Consider the following 21,302-nt stretch of genomic DNA (forward strand, 5'->3'; position numbering starts at 1 on the left):
CATTAAAAAATGATGCCACACAGGCAACACACAGCCGGCAGGAAGATCGAATTTGAAGAAGAGGGCTATCATGATTCATGCAATTAAAAAAACAGGCATGTTATGTCTTGATGGCATGTAGGTTTAGGTTTTATTTCTACACCACCAGATGGAGCCAGGGAGCGCCTGTGAACAGCTTGTCAAACTCTTGTGTCGCTGCTTCAAAAGCCTAAGTATTTCATTTCCAACAACAACAATCTATTTCATAGGTCACTAAGGCACGCTCCAGAGGGAGTATGGCATGTTAGTGTTAAAGAGTTAGCGATGGGCGTGGTAGGCTACCCAGAAATGCGCATTTTGGCTACGGGGATGCGACTCAGGTGCGTCACATGCAGCAAAGTTCCTCTCCAAAAATAGACGCTTTGTTGCGCTGCGTAATGTAGAATGAGCCAGAGGTTGTATCTGTAAGATAACAAGAGAATCATTCAATTACAGTCATATGACTCCAGGGCAGTGCAAAACCCCGAGAGCAGGAAACAAACACATCTCGGCTCTCCAACTTGACTTTACTCATCCGATTGGTTGGTCAACGGGATGGAAGGAACTTTAACGCCATTGGATTGGCTAGTTCAAGAGCGGCTTCTTCCGCATTTAGTGGAGAGAAGGAAAGAGACCCACACTATGCTTACATGACATTTAGACAGGTCGTTTAGTTTAAGTTTAACATGCAAGGATGGAGAGATTGCAGTATGGCCTACTGTTACTTTCCCTCTACGCATATTTTCCACACATTGAAGCAGCGCCGCCTAATATTGTTTTTATTTTAGCCGATGATCTAGGGTGGCATGATGTCGGCTTTCATGGTTCCGAAATCAAAACTCCACACTTGGACAAGTTGGCCAAAAGTGGGGTGCAACTGGACAACTATTATGTGCAGCCATTGTGCACTCCGTCTCGGAACCAGCTGATGACCGGGAAATACCAGGTGGGCATTTTATTATAACGGTTTAATTAATGAATGATATGGCAATGGTAGCCTATAGGCTTCCTTCTTCTTGACATACTTCAAACATGGTCTCCTGTTGTACAGCTGAAACATTGTAGCCTACAGTGCCCATTAGCAAGATGCAACAGTGAGAGTAACACAGTCACTCGAGTCACCATGAATGATTGAAGGAGGTTTGAGGTTATTATCTGTAAATCAGAAAGACGATGAAAAAATGATTGTTTTTTTTATTTATTTTAAGAACCTTTATTTGACTTAAAAGTCTGTGCATGCATTGTGTGTCAATGCATGGGTTTTCTTTCCATAGTGGTGTCACACAACCCATTCCACCACATCGATATGAATTGAAATGACAACACAGGATGCCCAATGGTTGTTGGTTCTCCTTTTTCTTCTTCCTCATGTTTTAATTGCCCAACCACAGTCTCCGAGTTAGTACATTAATAACTGAATTATTTGATGCCGGATGCTTCTTGACTGAAGTGTTATAAATCAGTACATTAGTCCAGTTTATTGGCAATGAATCAGCAACAGGTGTGGTGATCCAGGTTTTAGCTGTGGACAGGCCCAGACAGGGGTATAGGCTTCTAATGAGTGGGCGTACTGCATGGGCCCAGGCCCAGGGGGCCACAGTCATGGACATGATCCCAGGTGGCCAGGACAGACTGCACCCCTTGCACCTCCACTCTGTTCCTTGAGCTGCCTCATTTACCAAGTGTGGGTCCATGTGCCATCCACAGCCTAGAGAGGATGAGGTCCAGCAACATTTGTTGTCTCAGAGAGTGACCCTTCATTCCTACGTACATCTGCCCCTGGTCCCAATACATGGAGCATGTTCAGTGCTTTCATGTTCAGAGATATTTGTCGCTGGCATCTATAGGCTACTCAAAAGAGACTGAAGAGAGCCTTGTGTGCACAAGCTAACTGGGTTCCTGTCTGTCTGTCTGTCTGTCTGTCTGTCTGTCTGTCTACCTCAGGCGCGGAGTGGCCGTTGGGAGATCGGGGACTTGTCCCGGTGGGCCGCGGCCGTGAAATATTACAATGCAGCCACACTACGTTTTTAACCGGCCCTTATGTTTTGACATTGTACTTATTAGCACTAACTTCCCACTTTCCACTTCCCTATATTTTAGTATAGCTGACTAGCCAGTATTTATACCGCATACCAGACGGCAATACCTCACTGACGGTGTCAAACAGTAAATTGGCCACACCCCTTCTCTACTGATAATTTTCATACACCGTAGATCGCGGAAGTTTACAAGATCTTAGTAACACAGTTTTGTTTTCAGTATTTGAAGAACCTGTGATATGTATATTGGTTACCAAAGGATGGAAATATTAATAAATTATGATTTATTTTCCGATTTCCACACGACTGTTACAGTTTACAGTCTTTCCAGTCCATTCACTTGCTCTGTGGTTATTGACTTGGGTTACGAACAGACTCCACCAAGTGGTAAGGAAGAGAACTGCGCCTAACAGAAGCAATGGGTTTTGTTTTGATTTTTTAGACCGTCAGTATATCTCCTTATAGTCGAAATAATATTATTATCATACGTATATTTATATGTGGTACATTTAGGATGTAGCCTATGCAGGCCCGTCACTAGGTTTGAGAGACAGGGGGGGCTTAGCCCCAGAGGAAGAAAATGTAACGAAAAATTTTCAGCTCACCTGCTAAGGTTTTGTCTATGAATTCATTATTTTAAGAGCAAAGATATCCCGCACACTGTCCATTCCACCAACAAAATTCAATACATTGTTTCGGTCATCCGACCTTCTTCATGTTGCATTAAAGTTTGTTGGTGGAATGGACTGTATGCAGGATTTCTTTACACTTGAATGACAACCCCACTGGAATAATATCCTACGCACCTGCCCACCTACAGAGGTGTGCAAAAGCGTCTTCTTCAACAATTATTTTAAGAGCACCATACCGATTTTTAAACACTAGTTACAGTGTTTTTTTTTAAATTCACATTTTAATGAACATTCCTTATATGCAAGCTAAACAAAACATTTCAAAATGTTTCAACTGATGAATATTACGGAAGTTGAAATGATTAGATAAAAATGCAGAGAGCATAATTTACACAAGGACTAGGAACTTTAAGGAGTTACTAACTGCGCATCTCCAGGAGAAGCAGTGGTCAAGAAGCGATTCATTCAAACAGGTTCCTTACTTGGAAAACTATGCATCCCCGGCAGATATTTGGTCATTTTTACTCCATTAGTAGCTATTTAATCAGTTCATGTGTGTTTTCAAACTGCTAAGACAAATATTAAAGCTCAACTATAATTTCAAGACAATGTCAAATTGATTTATTACAAGGGAATTGTGAGTAAAAATTGGTACTTTGGGTCTGAACATTTCATCCGTGTAAGTAATTACACTTTTCCTGAGGTGTTTTTAGTCACAAAGCACAATCCTTTACCTGTTCCCCCCCCTCATAACACATTGCTGTGCACCCTGCTTTGTGCAGTAGGATATAAGTGGCATTAAACAATAAGCAACCATGAACTTGTATTCAGATTAACTTGCCTTCTTGATGATTCGTATTCAGTGCTTTATTTCATTTGTTTTTTGGGAAAAAGTAAAAAAAAAAAAATTTTTTTTTGCAAAATCGTTTCAGGGGGGGCTAATACAAATGTAGGGGGGGCTAAAGCCCCCCTAAAACAGGCCTAACGACGGCCCTGCAGCCTATGTCTGAACAAAATAATTACCACACAAGATTCTGATGTGACCAGTGCTGGGTGTGTAACCTACAGTAAGCTGTGGATTAAAGTAGAGTGATTGCAAGAAACAAAGACATTTGCTGCGACGAAGACAGCGTTTTAAGGTAGGCCTACACCGTTTGGTTATACATTTTGTTGACTTATGGTTGTGGTTTGAAGTAGCTATTAGGTTTGGCTTATTTGCTGCATGGTGGGTTTATTGCACAATGTAGACAGACTTTTTGTAAGCTATAGGCTACTATACTATATTTTGTAAGCCTACTCTTCTAAAAATCCCCACACTCAAAACTTTGTGCCCATGCTCATCCTGTCTTCCTTAAACGATATTTCAATTTCAAACTGTCAAAATGACAGTGGAGTGCACATTTGCATGGAACAGTAGCGTGATATAGCCTAACCTAGTAGGCCTATGAATGCTTTGGACTGTGATGATGGCTCCAGTGGTGTAGTCTACTTTTTGAAGTGGGTATACTGTATATTTGAGCATTTTTTGATGTGTGTATAGTCTACTGTATATATTTGTGCTATTGTAAATAATGGATCAATCAATTTTAATTGGGTATACTGTAATCCCTGAAATTTTGAAATGGGTGCGTATACCTGCGTTTTACGTAGACTACACCACTGGCTGTGCATTTCATCAAGGTGTAGGCTACAATTATCCACTTCAGGTTGATATTTTGACAACACTAATGTCCACATGTAGTACGACTGCAGATTTCGTGGCTTTTGTCTTTTTGGTTAGGAAACCATGTTGTTCGCTTTGTTTTTTTTTTTGTTTTTTTTAAAGAGGGCCGCCAAGGGGAAAATTCTCCCGGTGGGAAAAGGTGGGCCACTCCGCCCCTGTGTATGTATGTATATGTATGTATGATACCGGGCATGATTAATTACATTTCATTAGCTTGGTCATCAAATATTCTTTATTGAATTACAGCGTTGAGGGAAGTCATAACACCACAACAACTCATAACATGTCAGTCATATAGTTTTTGATTCTGGTTAAACAGCTCAGATTCAGTTGTAATTCGTTATGTGCAACGATGAGGTTGCTACTGTATTTCGCCAACTGAAGTTACGTCAGTTTTTGCAAAAAAGGCAAAATGAAAACCCACATCCTTTTGAAACATGGGATGGGGAAACAAAGCTGTGGCTTCACTTGTAGCTGTGCCTGGGCACAATCCCTGGTGCTGAACAAAAAAGTGACACTTTTTCTTTGCAAAAAAGGCTCGCACTCTCCTTTGGATTTCTTCTTCTTTAAGTTCTTTTTTTCTTTTTATTCATTCATTGGCATGATGACGTTTTGACCTTGCAGCAGCGCTCGAAATTAACGGTGTCCCGACGTCCCGGGGACCATAAAAAATGTTGTGGGGACACAAAGTTATCATTTCTGGGACAATGCCGGGACCGTCCAAAAATATAAATGAAAAGATTCAAAAAGTAGGCTATTATATTTGCAAAGCCATCACACTGGGACATTAGCCTAACTCAACACCAACCATCAGCGAAAATAGCAACAGAAAACTTTCCTATAAACGTCCGCATTGTGTTCTAGAATGTTGATTAAGATTTCGCAGCTGCGACTGCAGGCGCGTGTTTCTTCGGACTGCTGCTGAGAGGTTGTCCCGTTGGTTATGCCATTTCACCCTGAACTAGAAATGCTCTCAGAGAAAACGGGCTCTGGATTGTTGATTTTTCAAGCCAACAAGGATATATTCTAGTAGACATGGTTAAGCTGTGAGAGGAATGGAGTTCGGTTTTGCTAATATTTCAGGTAAGCAAAGCAACAGCCCCAAACAATGCGCAGTTGTCTGTGGCCACCTGTCGCGTGCTATCTGCCCAAAACACCAGAAACGCGAGCTGGCTCTAAAGTAGATTAACCCTCATTCATACATATCAGAAACTGCCTGTAAATTACTTTCCATTAACAAATAGTTAGGGAAACGGCAAGCAAGCTAACAGAGGTAGTTGTTAGCTAAGAACGTCAAGCAGTTTCATTCAAATGTGGCTGGAAATGAAGGCGCTATATTCTGAACATTGTCACAAACGCAGTTATTCAATTAATGTTGAAGTATCCGTGTTATTGTTTCTGTGCTGGTAAAAGCAGAAAGGCCTATTAGCCAAGGTCTAATTGAAAAGGGAAAAAGTCCACCTTGACTTCATTGATTACAAGCACGAAGAACGCGCTTCAATTTTACAGCATTGCCAGCGCATTTCTCTCCAATCCCTCTCTTTCTCCCCCTCCCCTCCCTCTCCATGCTAGCCTCTCGAAAGTGAGGTAGGCCTAAGTGTGCGGTCGTAGTTTTTTCTCTTGTGCATTTGTTTTTAGGTTAACTTATCAAATTGTCTTGATGTCAATGTCAAGTGAATTTAAAGCGGAAAGGAAACGTTGTCCAATGCGTTGTCATACTCCTAATGCGGCCCCAAAACCTACCGCATCTTCTTCCACCTAGCCTGATTATCATCGACTTTCACATCTCTTCGAGACTGGCTGAAGCTGTTGCATCACTAGGAGGGCACGGCCTGGCTATCTTCCACCGGCATGCCCATCACAACCAGTGGCCAAAGTCAGACTAGGTTAGACTATTGCCACTTTTTAACTAAAGCTAAACAGACACTTAATTGTTATTGATATGTAGTAGACTAAATGAAAGCTGTTTTTTTTCTGTAGGCTAAATAGGCTACAACAGAGTAACAGGCTGGCTGCAATAGAGTCTACAATAGCCTACATGATGGGTAGGCTATATTGGTGCATAAAGCAATCAGTTTGACAAATATAATGTCATTGAATGCAGATTTCCTCATATCACCATGCTCATATATTCTTGAAAAACGAAATGTGCACGGTTACTCAAGGCATTTTTCTATATAAGGCACAGATGTTCATGATTTAACACACCCTATTTTTTCTTAAAGACCTGAATTCACAGTTGCACTGCAAAAAAAACAAAAAACAAACATAATCACACATGAAATTGAACGTGGACATAATTTACCACTTATTTAGGCGCGAAAAAAATGGGGACACTTCTGGTTACATTCGGGACAATACAAAGTGGAATCCGGGACCATTGCGGGACACAAAGGAAAAAAGTTAATTTCGAGCCCTGCCTTGCAGGAATCTGAGGAATACCACAAAGTCGAAACGTCATCATGCCAATAAAATAATAAAAAGAAAAAAAAGAACTTAAAGAAGAAAAATCAGTGTGTGAAATTTTTTTCAAGAAACAAAGTTGTGAACCAGATGTGTACATTTCAGATATGTGTACTGACAGCTACTGGGTTGGACTGAGGCTGATTAGATTCTTCAGTGTCTGGCTCTTTGCGTACAGCATGCATCCAAGGTGAGACAGTAAGGACACGGGAAGAAGGGGACTTGGTTGTGATAAATCAGAGGGCATATGACTTGGTAATTAACACGTCATGAAGTATGAGGGTAACACTGCCAATGCATTGTGACTGTCACTTGATCGAATTAAAATAGAGAAGGCAGCCAAACTACAGGAAGGTCTTGCACAGTGGGGTCAGAATTGATATTGTTCAGATATGGGCCTAATATACACTCACGGCCACTTTCTTTGGGCACACCTGTCCAACTTCTAATTGATAGACATTTCTAATCAGCGATACATCATCACATGGCTTCCCCTCAATGCATTTAGGCATGTTGACATGGTCAAGAAAGACGGGCGTCTGCTGCAGTTTAAACTGAGCATCAGAATGAGGAAGAAAGGTGATTGAAGTTAATTTGAATGTGACATGGTTGTTGTATTGGTGCCAGAAGGACTGGTCTGAGTATTTTATAAACTGCTGATCTGTTGGGATATTGACACGCATGGTAAATGGATGGATTTATATAGCGCCTTTCCACTCCTTCCAGCACTCAAACGCTTTACAATGTATGCCTCACCCATTCACATTCACATTCACACACCGGTGGCAGTGGCTGCCACGCAGGGTACCACCCTGCCACCAGGAGCAACTTGGGGTTAAGTTTCTTGCTCAAGGACACATCGAAGGGGTCAGGCAGAGCAGGGCTTGAACCTGCAACCTTCAGGTTGCCCAACTGCTCCTATACCACCTGAGTGACCATCGCCCATCTCTAGGGTTTACAATCGACAATGTAATAGATTGTCAGAAAAAGAGGGAGAATCCAGTGAGAACTGGTTCTGCAGGTGAAAATATTTTGTTCATGCCAGAGATCAGAGGATAATGGCCAGATAGGATCAAGTTGATAGACAGGCAAGAATAACTTAAACAGCCACTTGTCACAACCCAGGTGTGCAGAAGAACATCTCAGAATGCACCGCACATTGAACCTTGAGGTAGATGTGCTACAGGCAGCAGCAGAAAATCACAGAGTGCCACTTCGATATGAATTGAAATGACAACACAGGATGCCCAAGGGTTGTTGGTTCTCCTTTTTCTTCTTCCTCATGTTTTAATTGCCCAACCACAGTCTCCGAGTTAGTACATCAATAACTGAATTATTTGATAAAGCCACATGCTTCTTGACTGAAGTGTTATAAATCAGCACATTAGTCCAGTTTATTGGCAATGAATCAGCAACAGGTGTGGTGATCCAGGTTTTAGCTGTGGACAGGCCCAGACAGGGGTATAGGCTTCTAATGAGTGGGCGTACTGCATGGGCCCAGGCCCAGGGGGCCCACAGTCATGGACATGATCCCAGGTGGCCAGGACAGACTGTAGCCCTTGCACCTCCACTCTGTTCCTTGAGCTGCCTCATTTACCAAGTGTGGGTCCATGTGCCATCCACAGCCTAGAGAGGATGAGGTCCAGCAACATTTATTGTCTCAGAGAGTGACCCTTCATTCCTACGTACATCTGCCCCTGGTCCCAATACATGGAGCATGTTCAGTGCTTTCATGTTCAGAGATATTTGTCGCTGGCATCTATAGGCTACTCAAAAGAGACTGAAGAGAGCCTTGTGTGCACAAGCTAACTGGGTTCCTGTCTGTCTGTCTGTCTGTCTGTTTGTCTGTCTGTCTGTCTGTCTGTTTGTCTGTGTGTATGTATGTATATGTATGTATGATACCGGGCATGATTAATTACATTTTATTAGCTTGGTCATCAAATATTCTTTATTGAATTACAGCGTTGAGGGAAGTCATAACACCACAACAACTCATAACATGTCAGTCATATAGTTTTGATTCTGGTTAAACAGCTCAGATTCAGTTGTAATTCGTTATGTGCAAAAAGGACACTGTGTGCAACGATGAGGTTGCTACTGTATTTCGCCAACTGAAGTTATGTCAGCTGTTGCAAAAAAGGCAAAACGAAAACCCACATCCTTTTGAAACATGGGATGGGGAAACAAAGTTGTGGCTTCACTTGTAGCTGTGCCTGGGCACAATCCCTGGTGCTGAACAAAAAAAGTGATGCTTTTTTTGCAAAAAGGCGCACACTCTCCTTTTGGATTTCTTCTTCTTTAAGTTCTTTTTTGCCTTTTTATTCATTCATTGGCATGATGACATTTTGACCTGGCAGGAATCTGAGGAAGACCTAGAGGTCGAAACGTCATCATGCCAATAAATGAATAAAAAGAAAAGAAAGAACTTAAAGAAGAAAAAATCAGTGTGTGAACATTTTTTCAAGAAACAAAGTTGTGAACCAGATGTGTACACTTCAGATATGTGTACTGACAGCTACTGGGTTGGACTGAGGCTGATTAGATTCTTCAGTGTCTGGCTCTTTGCATACAGCATGCATCCAAGGTGAGACAGTAAGGACACGGGAAGAAGGGGACTTGGTTGTGATAAATCAGAGGGCATATGACTTGGTAATTAACACGTCATGAAGTATGAGGGTAACACTGCCAATGCATTGTGACTGTCACTTGATCGAATTAAAATAGAGAAGGCAGCCAAACTACAGGAAGGTCTTGCACAGTGGGGTCAGAATTGATATTGTTCAGATATGGGCCTAATATACACTCACGGCCACTTTCTTTGGGCACACCTGTCCAACTGCTAATTGATACACATTTCTAATCAGCTATACATCATCGCATGGCTTCCCCTCAATGCATTTAGGCATGTAGACATGGTCAAGAAAGACCGTCTGCTGCTGTTGAAACCAAGCATCAGAATGAGGAAGAAAGGTGATTGAAGTTAATTTGAACGTGACATGGTTGTTGTATTGGTGCCTGAAGGACTGGTCTGAGTATTTCATAAACTGCTGATCTGTTGGGATATTGACACGCATGGTAAATGGGCTGCATTTATATAGCGCCTTTCCACTCCTTCGAGCACTCAAATGCTTTACAATGTATGCCTCACATTCACCCATTCACATTCACATTCACACACCGGGTGGCAGTGTCTGCCACGCAGGGTACCACCCTGCCACCAGGAGCAACTTGGGGTTAAGTGTCTTGCTCAAGGACACATCAATGGGGTCAAGCAGAGCAGGGCTTGAACCTGCAACCTTCAGGTTGCCCAACTGCTCCTCTACCACCTGAGTCACCATCGCCCATCTCTAGGGTTTACAATCGACAATGTAATAGATTGTCAGAAAAAGAGGAAGAATCCAGTGAGAACTGGTTCTGCAGGCGAAAATATTTTGTTCATGCCAGAGATCAGAGGATAATGGCCAGATAGGATCAAGTTGATAGACAGGCAAGAATAACTTAAACAGCCACTTGTCACAACCCAGATGTGCAGAAGAACATCTCAGAATGCACCGCACATTGAACCTTGAGGTAGATGTGCTACAGCAGCAGAAAATCACAGAGTGCCACTTCTGTCAACGTAGAACAGAAAACTGACGCTGCAATTCACACAGGCTCACAAAAATTAGACAATAGAAGATTGGGAAAACGTTGTCGTCGTCTGATGAGTCTCAATGTCTGCTGCAACACCCAGATGGTATAGGGTCAGAATTTGACATTAACAATGTGAAAATATGAATCTATCCTACCTTTTATCAACGGTTCAGGCTGGTGGTGTAATGATGTGGGGATATATTCTTGGCACACTTTGGGTTCCTTAGTAGCAAAAATTGAGCATCACTGCAACACCACAGCCTACCAGAGAATTCTGAAGGCAAACATGGCTCCAACTCAAGGTGTACCTAACAAAGAGGCCAGTGAGTGCATATGAACTGCTCTTGCAGGCAAAACATTTGTCTAACCCTCCAATGGATGAATAAGAGAAAAAGAGAGAAAGGATTCTGAATGCAATCTATTCCCAACATTAAATTATAACAAATACATACACGTATCTCTGTCCAGATCCACACGGGCATGCAGCACCAGATCATCTGGCCGTGCCAGCCGTACTGCGTGCCCCTGGAGGAGAAGCTGCTGCCTGAGAGGCTTCGGGAGGCCGGCTATGCCACGCACATGGTGGGCAAGTGGCACCTTGGCATGTACCGCAAGGAGTGCCTGCCCACGCGCCGTGGCTTCGACTCCTACTTTGGTGAGTGCCCTTAAGCAGGAAGTGGTTCTGTCTAATTAAGTGGCGCATGATGCTGATGAGATGCACTGTACCATGAGTGGGTTTGCATGCCGATGGGGAACCAGTTTCGAGTCTGGCCTGGGTCTACTCTCAATGTCCCAACCCTACCATGTCTCTCTCTCCCTGTCATGATCTTCACGGTCCTATTCAGAATAAATGTACTATATGAATAAAAGAAGTGGTTTTGAAAGGAGAGCAGTATGATTTCTTATCACTGCACAGGGCCTCGGTTGTGACATAATGGATTGATACTTTATAGAAAGATTTTGTTAGTTCTCGTAGTTCCAAATAGAACGTCTCTGACTTAATACAGTATATATATTACATCTATACCTAATGTAATCTGCACAATATTGCACTGAGGATCAAACGGAACAATGGCCTTGGGCCACTAACCTTCAGTTCCAGTCATATTCTTTATACTGTAAATAGAAGTTATCTAAAATGGGTGACTAGGCATACTACATAGTTTGTCTAATGCATCCGTCAGTTTCATTTCACTCCGTGGAACTTTCCCTTGTTGCTGGGGTGAATTGAATTTGAGCAGAGGCTCTAGTAGCTGGCACCAGCCTACTTAAGTTTAACTGTTTGCTTAAGACACACAGCTTGTCTGACAGACTGGCTGTACAATGGGGGAGCTACATAGCTTTTGTGTATTTAACGTCCCCATCCGGGATGCACTACACTACACAATACATTACATTTTCAAAATGTTTTGGATTCTGTATAGCTCCTCTAACTGCTTTGCTGAACATGAACAGGTCAACGAACAGGTCAATAGACTCTAAAATGGTTGCATATAGGATACTTCAGTAGTCGTAAATTTGCTGTTATCAGAATGACAATTCATAATGTATTGCTTAAGGGACTGTGTAATGTAATCTTGGTGTGGCACTATGGCAGTAAAATCTTTTCAATGACTATTACTATGCGTTCCACTGGAGGAACATTGTCCATTAGAAGGCTACTGAACTGCTCTTCTACACACCTACAGGTTACCTGACAGGCTCTGAAGACTACTACTCCCACCAACGCTGCTACCACATTGCTGCCCTGAACGTGACCCGCTGTGCCCTGGACCTGCGGGACGGAGAGGAGGTGGCCAGCGCTTATAAGGGGGCATACTCCACCCAGATCTTCTCACAGAGAGCTACCGACCTCATAGGCAAACACGACCACAAAAAGGTCATTAGCATTGTCATTGTGTCTATTGTGTTATGTTTTATGATTGGTGCAAAGGCATCCTGGTCATACATTAGTAGAGAGAGAGAGAGAGAGAGAGAGAGAGAGAGAGAGAGAGAGAGAGAGAGAGAGAGAGAGAGAGAGAGAGAGAGAGAGAGAGAGGAGAGAGAGAGAGAGAGAGAGAGAGAGAGAGAGAGAGAGAGAGAGAGAGAGAGAGAGAGAGAGAGAGAGAGAGAGAGAGAGAGAGAGAAAGAGAGAGAGAGAGAGACAGACAGACAGACAGACAGACAGACAGACAGACAGACAGACAGACAGACAGAGAGACAGACAGACAGACAGACAGAGAGAGAGAGAGAGAGACCCAACGTCTCAGTACTTTTCCCGACAACCTGATGACAAAGAGATATAAAATGTCACATGAGCAAGAAAGGGATTTCATGTGACCAGGACTAAAAACAAAGAGCAGAAAGCAGTGCAGCAAGGAAGGGAAGGGTGCATTGATCAGACAGGATGTTGAGTGAGTCTCTAGATCAGGTGCTCAAAGGGTGGGTAGCACATGCCAAATGGTTCCATATTGGTAATAAGGAAACAAGCACAAAAAATCCACTCTCTGAGCAGTAAAAGGAGACATGGAAACTCCTGATGCTGTGAAAGATCCACTGGGAAAATTTGACTGTCATTGACACAGCACACAGGACACGACAGAAACATAGCATTTTGCTTCATCCATGCAAAGAGGCTGCCTGTCTTGTTGCAGTTTCAAATCCTCCCACACATATCCCAATGAACGATGTGGGAAGCCCCCTACACCCCATCCATTGCTAAAGGGGTCTTGAGCAAGGAGCCTAAGGCCGGCCGCACACCGGCTCCGACAGCACTGCGGCGCACTTTTGCTTCCGACAGAATTCGGAAGCAAAAGCCAATTTCACCCGAATATGGCATTGATAGTCAACGTGCGGCGCCGACAAAATAGAACTTGTCTCTAATTGCTATCCGACATCGGCGAATGTCCGCGGACATCGGCACCAGTGTGCGTGGTTCTATTGAAAACAATGGAATCGAATTTTAGCTGAGCAGTGCTCAGCACTTTGTCGGAGCCGGTGTGCGGAAGCCCTAACCCTTAACAGCCCAAGGAACTCTTAACAACAGATAGGCCCTGTCTATTTTGCAGTACCCAATTCCCAACACCTGGAGAACTGTAAAGGTGATAACACTCAGGGCAAGTTTTTGAGCAACAGCACGACTGGCTCCAATTTTTCTGATGGAATGATTAACACAAATTGTCTGCTGCTGATGTCCCAAGTTCTCTTCATGAAAGTGGTTTGATGATAAACAGGCCAAGCAGCATGTTATTGTATCATTGACCAGGGCTGCATTTCCAAAAAACTCTTTAGTAGTATTTAAACGTAAGTAGTAGGTGCCCCTTTGACAATATCAGAAATCAGAATCAGACAAAATCAGAAATGGGTCTCACATCATCACTGAAAGTTTATATGTGTGCTATTTTAGCATTTTATCGGCATGTGCGAAATAAATGATTGCATATAGCCCTATAAAATCATTGTATGTAATACACTTTTAGTTCTGTGATTATATATTGCCTAGGGGGCACCTCAAACTTGACTAGTACTTGTACTACTTAAAGGATTTTGGGAAACGCAGCCCAGGAACATTGCTCGGAAGGTTGCCTAGATCAGTGTTTCCCAACCAGGGGTACGTGTACCACTAGGGGTACGCGAGCACACTGCAGGGGGTACTTGGAAAGATGTAATTGTAACAAATGTATTGTACTTAGTGACATTGGGATAGAGAAAGCGGCACATAACTTGACTGGGGGGTACTCATGGCACAACGAAAATGCTTAGGGGGTACACAAGACAAAAAAAGGTTGGGAAACACTGGTTTAGATAATCAACTGATGTCAATGAAGTGTGATGTTAACTAATTGTACTCACTCTGCAGCCCCTGTTCCTGTACCTGGCCTTCCAAGCGGTGCATGGTCCTCTGCAGGTTCCAGAGCACTATACTGCCCCCTACAGCTTCATCACAGACAAGCACCGCAGGCTCTTCGCCGGCATGGTCAGTGCCATGGACGAGGCCGTGGGCAATGTGACTGATGCACTGAAGGCTAATAACCTGTGGAACAACACTGTGCTCATCTTCTCCGCAGGTAACAGTTTTTATCAATGATTATATCAGATATCATGACCATTTATTTATTATTATCTCTGCTTCTATAGGTACTGTATGTGTGCTTGTATATCTTCTTGAAATATGACCTTGAGTCTGAAATAAAGTTGTTGATGATGATGATGATGATGATGATGATGATTAACACCAAAATGACAGATTTGTATTTGGGAAGATCCACCTATTCATGTATAAATTCCCACGCCATGATGAATACTTAGTAATTGATGGTTGTAGTACCGGTATATACTGCATTTCTGAAAAAAGACATTTGAAGAAAATAAACTACTAACAAACAACATTACACACTCTACCTTTACCGTTAAATAATAATAATACAATATATTTGTTTTATGGTACCTTCATTGATCTGCACTGGTGGGGATTAAAATTCTGAAAAGACGGTCTACTGCTGCCTGGTGCAGAATATTGAAAATCTTAAACTTAAATCTTAACAAAAAAAATGGTGGGGCCTGCCAACAGGAGCACAAGAATAAGCAGTAAATACGGCTGAAAAAATTGAAACAAAAAATGTGAAATATTATGTCCTTTTTTCCTGTCTTGTCTTAATAGATAATGGAGGGCAGACTCTGTTGGGGGGCAGCAACTGGCCGCTGCGGGGACGTAAATGGTCCCTGTGGGAGGGGGGCGTGCGCGGCGTGGGCCTGGTCAACAGCCCGCTGCTGGAGAAACCCGGAGCCCTCAGCCGAGAGCTTATACACATCACTGATTGGCTGCCCACGCTACTCCATTTGGCCAATGGCTCCGCCCAGAGGTCTGCAGGCCTGGACGGTTTTGATGTGTGGAAAACACTGAGGTGAGTTGCTTCCTATTTGTCTTAAAGTAGTGTCACGTTATGCCTTATTACTTCTTTAATTAGCTTAACTACTGACATATTTGCACGTTATTTCATTCCTACTGTACACATTAATGAATATACTGTAGATGAATCAACAGTACTACTATATACTTGGTTAATCTCAAACCCATAATACCCTTGTCCAGGGTAGCCACTTCACTGCATTACACTACATTATTTTACTACTATTCCATCATGACCATGCAACCGTATCTCACTCATTTCGTGAAGTATTCACGAAAAAAAATTGCTTAATTTTCGTGGTGCATTCACGTTATTGCCCGCCTTTCGTAAAGTCTTCACGAAAATAATAGATTAATTTTCACGCTGCCTATTCACTTGAATTGCCCGACTGTTGCCACATGGTAATCAAACATTTCAAACAAGCAATTTAGGGTTAGGTTTAGGGTCAAGGTTAGGGTTAAGGTTAGGGTTAGGGTTAGGTTTAGGGTGAAGTAGGGTTAAGGTTAGAGTTAGGTTTAGGTTTAGGTTTAGGTTTAGGGGACATAAGGCTTAAGTACCGAAAGGTCGTCGAATTAGTGAGTCCCGAGTGTATCAGCAGTGTTCTGTCAGCACCCCCTCCCCGCCCATGCAGACGTTTGGATAACCATAGCAGCAGTGGGGCAATTCAAGTGAATAGTCAGCGTGAAAATTAATCTATTATTTTCGTGAAGACTTTACGAAAGGCTTTCCTGGTGAACCAGTAGCCTGTAAGTAACAGGCTACTGGCACACTGCCCTTTCACGCGTCTCCGCAGGCGGGGTTTAGTCAAAAGATGCTTGCACGCGGTTGGAGCAACCTCATATGAATGACATGACACTTCGACCACTCACGTTGAAGCTTTGTGACGTAGGACGTGTCGTCACGTAAGCGCCGTCAGGTCGGGAACCAAAACAGAACAACGTCCTTTAGAAAATCAACTTGAGGTATTTTGGATAACACCGCTGAAATTGCTGCTTCCATCCCGACGCATGACAACTCACCGCGCAACATGATCTCCAAAAATTCCGTGCTCCTGGACACGGATGTTAAGGACACAAAATCCGTGTCCAGGAGCACGGATTTTGCCAAAATTCCGTGCTCCTGGACACGGAATTGTTTTCCGTGCTCCTGGACACGGAATTGTTTGAAGTGCTTTCTATAGCCTATTTCCACAGACTTGTGTTTTCTCAGGATTTTTCTATTTTCAAACATTTCTTACTGACAGGTTAGGGTTAGGGATTGTTTTGGTCTGGGCACAGCTAGTTTTCTTTCATTCATTATATGAGTTTGATAGCCTAGCAACCAACTGGAAAAGGTATTTCTCAAAAAAATATGTCTTTAATGACAGGTTAAGGTTAGGGAATGTTTTGGTCAGGGCACAACTTAAATTGCTATAGCATTATTTTGTTTAGGATTAGCATTTGGTATGTATTTTCTAATGATAGAGTTAACACAGTGCTGTGGTAATAGCCTATAGAAAGCACTTCCGTGTGCCCATCACGGAAAATAATTCCGTGTCCAGGAGCACGGAAAACAATTCCGTGTCCAGGAGCACGGAATTTTGGCAAAATCCGTGCTCCTGGACACGGATTTCGTGTCCTTAACATCCGTGTCCAGGAGCACGGAATTTTTGGAGATCAGGCTGACTTACCAAATGCTAATCCTAAACAAAATAATGCTATAGCAATTGAAGTTGTGCCCTGACCAAAACATTCCCTAACCTTAATCTGTCATTAAGACATATTTTTGAGAAAAACCTTTTCCAGTTGGTTGCTAGGCTATCAAACTCAATGAATGAAAGAAAAATAGCTTTGCCCAGACCAAAACAATCCCTAACCCTAACCTGTCAGTAAGAAATGTTTTTTGAGAAATGAGAAAAATCCTGAGAAAACACAAGACTGTGGCAACGTAGAGCTGTGGGAGTATAGAGAGAGCACTTCTGTGTGTCCATCACGGAAAATAATTCCGTGTCCAGGAGCACGGAATTTTGGCAAAATCCGTGCTCCTGGACACGGATTTTGTGTCCTTAACATCCGTGTCCAGGAGCACAGAATTTTTGGAGATCATGTTGCAGCAATCCTGCACCACCTATGAAGCCCTCCTCCTGACCTAGAAGTCTCTCTGGTGCCCCACTACCTCTCTGCCCCCCCCCCCACACTTTAAAGCACACCTCGTCACAGAAACCTTTGCCTGTTAAGGGCGGGTTATGCTTCCTACTTGTGCCACAGAGTGAGCTTGCCGCAGCCATGATGCAGTTAATTTTGGTTTATGCCCTGTTTTGAAGCACGGTCTGCGCGATGTCATTCCACGCTGAAACTGCCTTCAATACAAAGAGTAAACTAGACGTGTCGGTTGTTTTTTAGCATCACAGACTCGACGAGAATGAAAATGAAACATTAAATCTTTATATCACGTGCATGTTTGATCGCACTGGCAGCCACAGTGGTAGTTTGGAACAAAGAAGTGGCTCATTTGTCGAGGACGAAGCGGAATGTTTCCTCGACCTCGGAACCACTGTTCAACTGTCCAAATAACTTCAGCGTCGTAACTTGCAAGCGCATTGTCTTTGGTTCGTGTAAATAAATCAAACAACAAAGCACGGGCAACTTATTTAATGAAGAGCTCACAGTCCGTAGACCGACGAAGGTTAGAACAAGGAAGTAGCGCTTGTTCTCGACTCGAGGACAGAGCAGGCTGGTAGAGAGGACCAATCAGAGACCTATTTTCGCCCTTTCACGCCGTCGCTCCCTGCGTCGAGACACAATTTTGGGGAGGTGCCCCAGAGTACCTGCGTGATGGGGGGGGCTTCACTACGTTAACTGCGCGGCTCACTGCATTACGACGCAGGGACGCTGGACTGGAGGCATAAACCACCCTTTAGTCCCCTGACCCCACACACTTCCTGTACATACAAACATGCATGTTCGTACAGTACATACCCATGCACACCATGTAAACAATGTACAGTTATTAATATTGCTGATAACCAGAAACTTGTTGTTGTAGCACATTAATTACGATAATGAATTAATTATAGGGGCCTGCAAATGCCAAAAAAGAGTTAAACTCACTAAAGTAAAACTGTAAATTAAAACAACCAGACTTTTATCTAATTACACCTATAAAGCATTACTTCCTTCTTCACCGTAGCAAAGGGACGACTTCACCTCGACTGGAGATACTACATAATATTGATCCACTCTATGTCGATATTGCACCTTGTAAGTAATGCATCTGTTTTGTAATTGCATGTGTCATTGATTGCCTGTGAAATTCAACAGTCTGGAAACTGGAGGGGATAAAAACTAAGAATCAAAGACTTTATAAAAGGCCACTTGATCCAGAATGTTTGAGTTTCTGAATCATGATTAGAATTCGTTTTGGCGTACATACTTAGTATCAGATAGTTTCTCTCCAGAGTAGTACAGTAGATTAGAGTAGAGTAACTTTACCGATCCCGAGTGCAAACCAAGGTGTCCAGAAGCATAAACACTACACATAACATATAATATGCATTGTACAACAGATATAACATATAGCACACACCTGTATAACACACTCAGAATCATTTGAGCATGGTCACAAAGCCCAGGAATTTGTACTGTACAAAATCTGGTCCTTTTCTTTTCCTATATCAGTGATTTCTGACTCAATTTCTACTCAGGTACTAATGATCCCGACTTGAGCCTGTCTCCAGACCTCACCCATGGGCCTGGGCCTCGGTCTGCGTTTGCCCCCTCCAGATTCAACCAGTCTGATGGCTTTGATATCCACGTCCACGCCGCCATCCGCTACAAGCAGTGGAAACTGCTCACCGGCTACCCAGGTGAAGATGGCATCATTTCGTTTTCGCAACGGTCTATAAAATCAAGTGAATGAATAATTATGCATAGCATTGAGCTACAACCTTATTAGTCCTTACATCATACAGGTGGGATCGGCCACGATCCCTCACTGTTGCCTGTAAAAGCTCAGCAGCAGCATAATACCAGTGCTGTCTTTACAGCATCGCAAGTAACAGATTGAGTGCATCCCAATATGTGACCTTGCCTCCTCCACTTGTGCTTGTCTCCTCGTCCCGCCTCCTGGCCCCTCCTCCGTGGAGAAAACGATAAAGTTTCCCAGCTGTCAGCCTCGCCACAACAACTTTTGAGGGACTGTTTTTCATTCACCACCCCAATTGCAAATGAGAAAAATACTTTACAATTGAGCTTTTGCAAGATATTGAAATATAATGCTGTTGTCAGTGATGTCATCATGACGAGAAGCAAGTGGAGGAGGCAAGTGGAGGAGGCAAGGTCGCATATTAAGATGCACCCATTAAGTCTTAGTCATGATCATTTTGCCGACAAGAAGCTTGTAGTTGAGGCTCTGCATGAAGGGTTTAAATCAGCATTTACCATTGAAATCTTAAAGGGGTATGCCACTATTTAGGGGTATGCCACTATTATGTCGCTAAGCTAGTGAAAGTCAATGGATTCGTGTAGCATTGTATGCTACACGGATCCATTGACTTTCACTAGCTTAGCGACATGCTCCCTCTTTTAACTTGTCTTAAAGCAAGACAACGGCTTACATGAAAAATAAGACACTTTACCACCTTTATAAACCCCAGCCAACGATTTGAACTGTATTAAGCCCCAAAATAGTGGCATACCCCTTTAAATTGAAACATAGAAATGTAATTTTCTCCGTTTTGTCCCTTTGTGACCATACCTGTTCCCTATGTACGTCGTTCTCAGTGCTCTTCGTCATGTGTATCTCTTGTAGGTTGTCCTCTGTGGTTCCCCAAGCCAGGCTCCACGTCTGGTGCCCCCCAGGCCCCTCCTCCCCCCCAGCCCAAAGAGGCTGCCGTGCGGCTGTACAACATAGAGCACGACCCAGAGGAGCGGGACGACGTGTCCGCTCTCTACCCCAGAATGGTGGACTTCCTGCTCAGCCGGCTGCAGCACTACCAGAAGGACTCCAAGCCCATCGTCTTCCCAGACGACGACCCCAAATGTGACCCAGGACCCACAGGGGCCTGGGGACCATGGGCATGAAGGGGGTTGATGAGTGGATGGATGGATGGATGGATGGATGGATGAATAGATTGATGGTGGATGAATGAATTGATGGATGAATGAATGAATGAGAATGAGTGTGGGCATCGATGGATGAGTGGATGAGTGTATATTTGAATGAGTGTAGATGAATGGATGACATGGGTGTGGATGAAAATGGATGGATGAAGGAGAAATAGATGGATGAGTGGATATGTGGATGTGAGGATGAATTGATTGATGAACGATGTGAGAAGGTGAATGAATGGATTGGGAGGATAGTTGGATATTTGATGCCTCCGAACATCCTGTGAAACTGTTGCTCAGGAACGAGGCAAACACCTGTATTTTTTGAAGGAGGGTTTAAGGCAAAAGACTGCTTTATAGGTGTATTGCTTTTTTTTAATATATGAAACATTTGATGGGACGCACAATGTTTGAGAGGATATTGATACTGTACGGTTTTGTATTTTTGTAAAAGATTGATTTCCATTATGACTTGACACACATAAGCTGAACAAGTTTTTTTTTTACCAACATGACTTTTTTTTACCACCATCCTCTTTTCACAGAAAACAGAATTAAAGTTGATTTTCAGATTTTTGTTTCTTATTGTTTTTCCTCATTTGCATACAAAGGAATATTAGTTATTGGTTAAGGAAGTTAGTCTTGGGCTCAGAGGGTTGCAGGTTCTAATCCACCTTAGTGGCTTAGTACATTTTACACGCTCACAGTTGTACTAGATCAACATGCAGCTTGAACAGATATGAGGAAGAATCACTTCTCACTCTCACTTCAATGGATGATTATTCATATTTGCTTCAGATAAAGGCACTTGAAAAAAA

At 43.0% G+C, this 21,302-nt stretch overlaps 1 protein-coding gene across 1 annotated transcript; it reads left to right on the forward strand.

Moving 5' to 3' along the window:
* The first annotated feature begins 667 nt into the window (after positions 1-667).
* arsb (arylsulfatase B) lies at positions 668-21,056 on the forward strand. The gene is made up of 8 exons (XM_063210169.1): positions 668-964; positions 10,977-11,163; positions 12,197-12,387; positions 14,347-14,554; positions 15,148-15,391; positions 18,566-18,636; positions 19,080-19,241; positions 20,186-21,056. The coding sequence occupies exons 1-8, from the start codon at positions 713-715 to the stop codon at positions 20,455-20,457; spliced, it is 1,587 nt and encodes a 528-aa protein (XP_063066239.1). The 5' UTR covers positions 668-712; the 3' UTR covers positions 20,458-21,056.
* Positions 21,057-21,302: the final 246 nt, after the last annotated feature.

This window comes from Engraulis encrasicolus, chromosome 11 (assembly GCF_034702125.1).
Source record: "Engraulis encrasicolus isolate BLACKSEA-1 chromosome 11, IST_EnEncr_1.0, whole genome shotgun sequence".
In the NCBI taxonomy this organism is placed as follows: Eukaryota; Metazoa; Chordata; class Actinopteri; order Clupeiformes; family Engraulidae; genus Engraulis; species Engraulis encrasicolus.